This window comes from Trichinella spiralis, assembly GCF_000181795.1.
Source record: "Trichinella spiralis strain ISS 195 chromosome Unknown Scfld9, whole genome shotgun sequence".
NCBI classification, from domain to species: domain Eukaryota; kingdom Metazoa; phylum Nematoda; class Enoplea; order Trichinellida; family Trichinellidae; genus Trichinella; species Trichinella spiralis.
Window position 1 is genome coordinate 1982561 of NW_003526948.1, and position 2087 is coordinate 1984647.

The 2087-nt window shown below is 32.4% G+C and overlaps 2 protein-coding genes across 2 annotated transcripts; one reads left to right on the forward strand and one right to left on the reverse strand.

Annotated features, from left to right (window-relative positions):
- Positions 1-321: 321 nt before the first annotated feature.
- On the forward strand, positions 322-1161 carry Tsp_11612 (zinc finger protein). The gene is made up of 3 exons (XM_003371477.1): positions 322-329; positions 410-596; positions 799-1161. Exons 1-3 carry the CDS (start codon positions 322-324, stop codon positions 1159-1161), a joined length of 558 nt encoding a protein of 185 aa, XP_003371525.1.
- Positions 1162-1553: 392 nt separating this feature from the next.
- On the reverse strand, positions 1554-1964 carry Tsp_11613 (phosphatidylinositol 4-kinase type 2-alpha). The gene has a single exon (XM_003371478.1). The coding sequence runs from the start codon at positions 1962-1964 to the stop codon at positions 1554-1556; it is 411 nt and encodes a 136-aa protein (XP_003371526.1).
- Between the last annotated feature and the right edge of the window lie 123 nt (positions 1965-2087).

The following is a 2087-nucleotide window of genomic DNA, read 5'->3' on the forward strand; positions in this document are numbered from 1 at the left end:
AAAAAAGTTTTCTCTTCCATTATCACTCGTATAAATTGGAAATAATCAAAAAAAATAATGACACGTACATCACCGTAATAGACGCAATGTTACACGTCATCAATTAAACTTCGCTGCCGCACTGAAATTTAATGCACAAGTAAACCTGCAAATTTTTATTATCGTTACTAAATAAATGTATGAAAAATGATAATTCGAAATCTTGTAGCCAAATAACAAATGTATTTAATTATTTTAAATAAAATTTTAATTTTTCCTTTGAATATGTTGCAAAATTTTACAAATAAACAGTTTATTTAAAGTTGTCAATTTTTAAATGTGATGCTCAGGTAACTTTTTAAACTTCCGAAACTTTTGAAACTTTAAACTTCTGAAATTTAGCATATCATTTTATTTCATTGCTTTACAGGTGCGCAAACGGTCGGTTTGTTGAAAGGTCATTCTCCTTCGAACAAAGAGTCATTTTTTGCGGTCATTCAGGATATAAAACGTTTCATCATCGAATACTGTTTGAACACCGAATACACTTCTCAATGGAAACGAATCGCTTTTGTCAATTGTGCAACAAACAGTTCTCTACTTCGTATAAGTATAAGGTAATGGCATACGCTTCGAATAAGTAACAACGCCAACAGCACTGTTTTTTTCATTTATATTTATTTCATTAATATTTATATATATATTCTGAAATTATAAATTATCACTGACTTCCGCAATTTTTACAGTTTCCCCTACATGCGTGATAAATACAACAAAACAAACTAAATGCATTATAATAACCCCTAAAAACTACTTCAGATGCACATGAATATTCATCTTGGAATTAAGCCGTTTGTTTGCGAAATATGCGGAAGCAGATTCAATAATGAAGGTGCCAGGCATAATCACATGAGAAGGCATAGCAGTGCATCACCATTCGCTTGCCCGTTATGCGAGAAAACGTTTGTATGGGAACTGTCTTTAAAACAACACTTGCAGTCGCACGCGAATCACGGACATATTAAGGCCAGTATGGTAAATTGGCAAATTCTATGGTGCTGTGTTAAATTCCGAGTTTTGAAAAAATTTAATTATGGATTTAGATTAACGAAATTTATGAGCAACAAAAAAGGCAATGCAGACCGAATAGGAAAGCACAGAACAGACGTGGATTTAGAATGACTGATCCAATAAAACAATTATCGCTGCTGCGTCATTTACAACGGAAATAAATGTAAAAACCTATGCTGACGATAATGAATGAATATTGAAGGTGCATACTTCAGAAAAGTGTAACGCAAGAGTGGAAAAAACCAAAAAATAACCATCGCAAATGAAATTCTGCATGATTGATTACATGGGCGCAAAATGCAACCACCCAACTGTTATAATACCAGCAATGCAAAACAATGATATAAGTTTATTAATTATAACAATTAATAAATCAGATTATCAATAAAAATATATAGTTCATATAATTTCACGATAATAATGATAACAATAAAAACGACAATGATGATATTAATATTATTATTATTATTATTGTAAATATTTTTTAAAAATAAATATCAGTTTCAATATTTGCCTTTCATCAAATGCAAAGTCTTATCCGTGACAATGTTCATAGGTAAAGTTATGTCATCGGGATGTGTATGGACATAAATGGGGCACCTCTCTACTAGTTCGTATGGTGTCTCTCCATTTTCAAGTGCCATTTTTAAGTTGAAAATTTGGCCTTGCATAAGCATCATTTGCAGCTTGAAATAATCTTGGTCAAAGTTCTCATCAAGTTCAAATAACTTTTTTAAATGTTCAAAGAGAGAAGACATACGTTTCGCATCATTTAACCTTCGCAAAATAAATGATCGAGTTTCATTGCTGAATGGCCTCTTTGCTAACGGTAAAGTCGCCCAGTAATACGTGTACGGGCGTCGACGTCTAGGATGTCTGTAAGGAAATGCATATCTGTTGTCGACGGCTGCCATATTAACTGCATAATTTTCGTCGCCTTTTCTTGTATCATTATAAGAAATTAGTAAATTCTCTGCGGTTCTATTCGTGTTGCGAATGATATAATTCCAAAATTATTACCCGGTTCAAACAGCAGT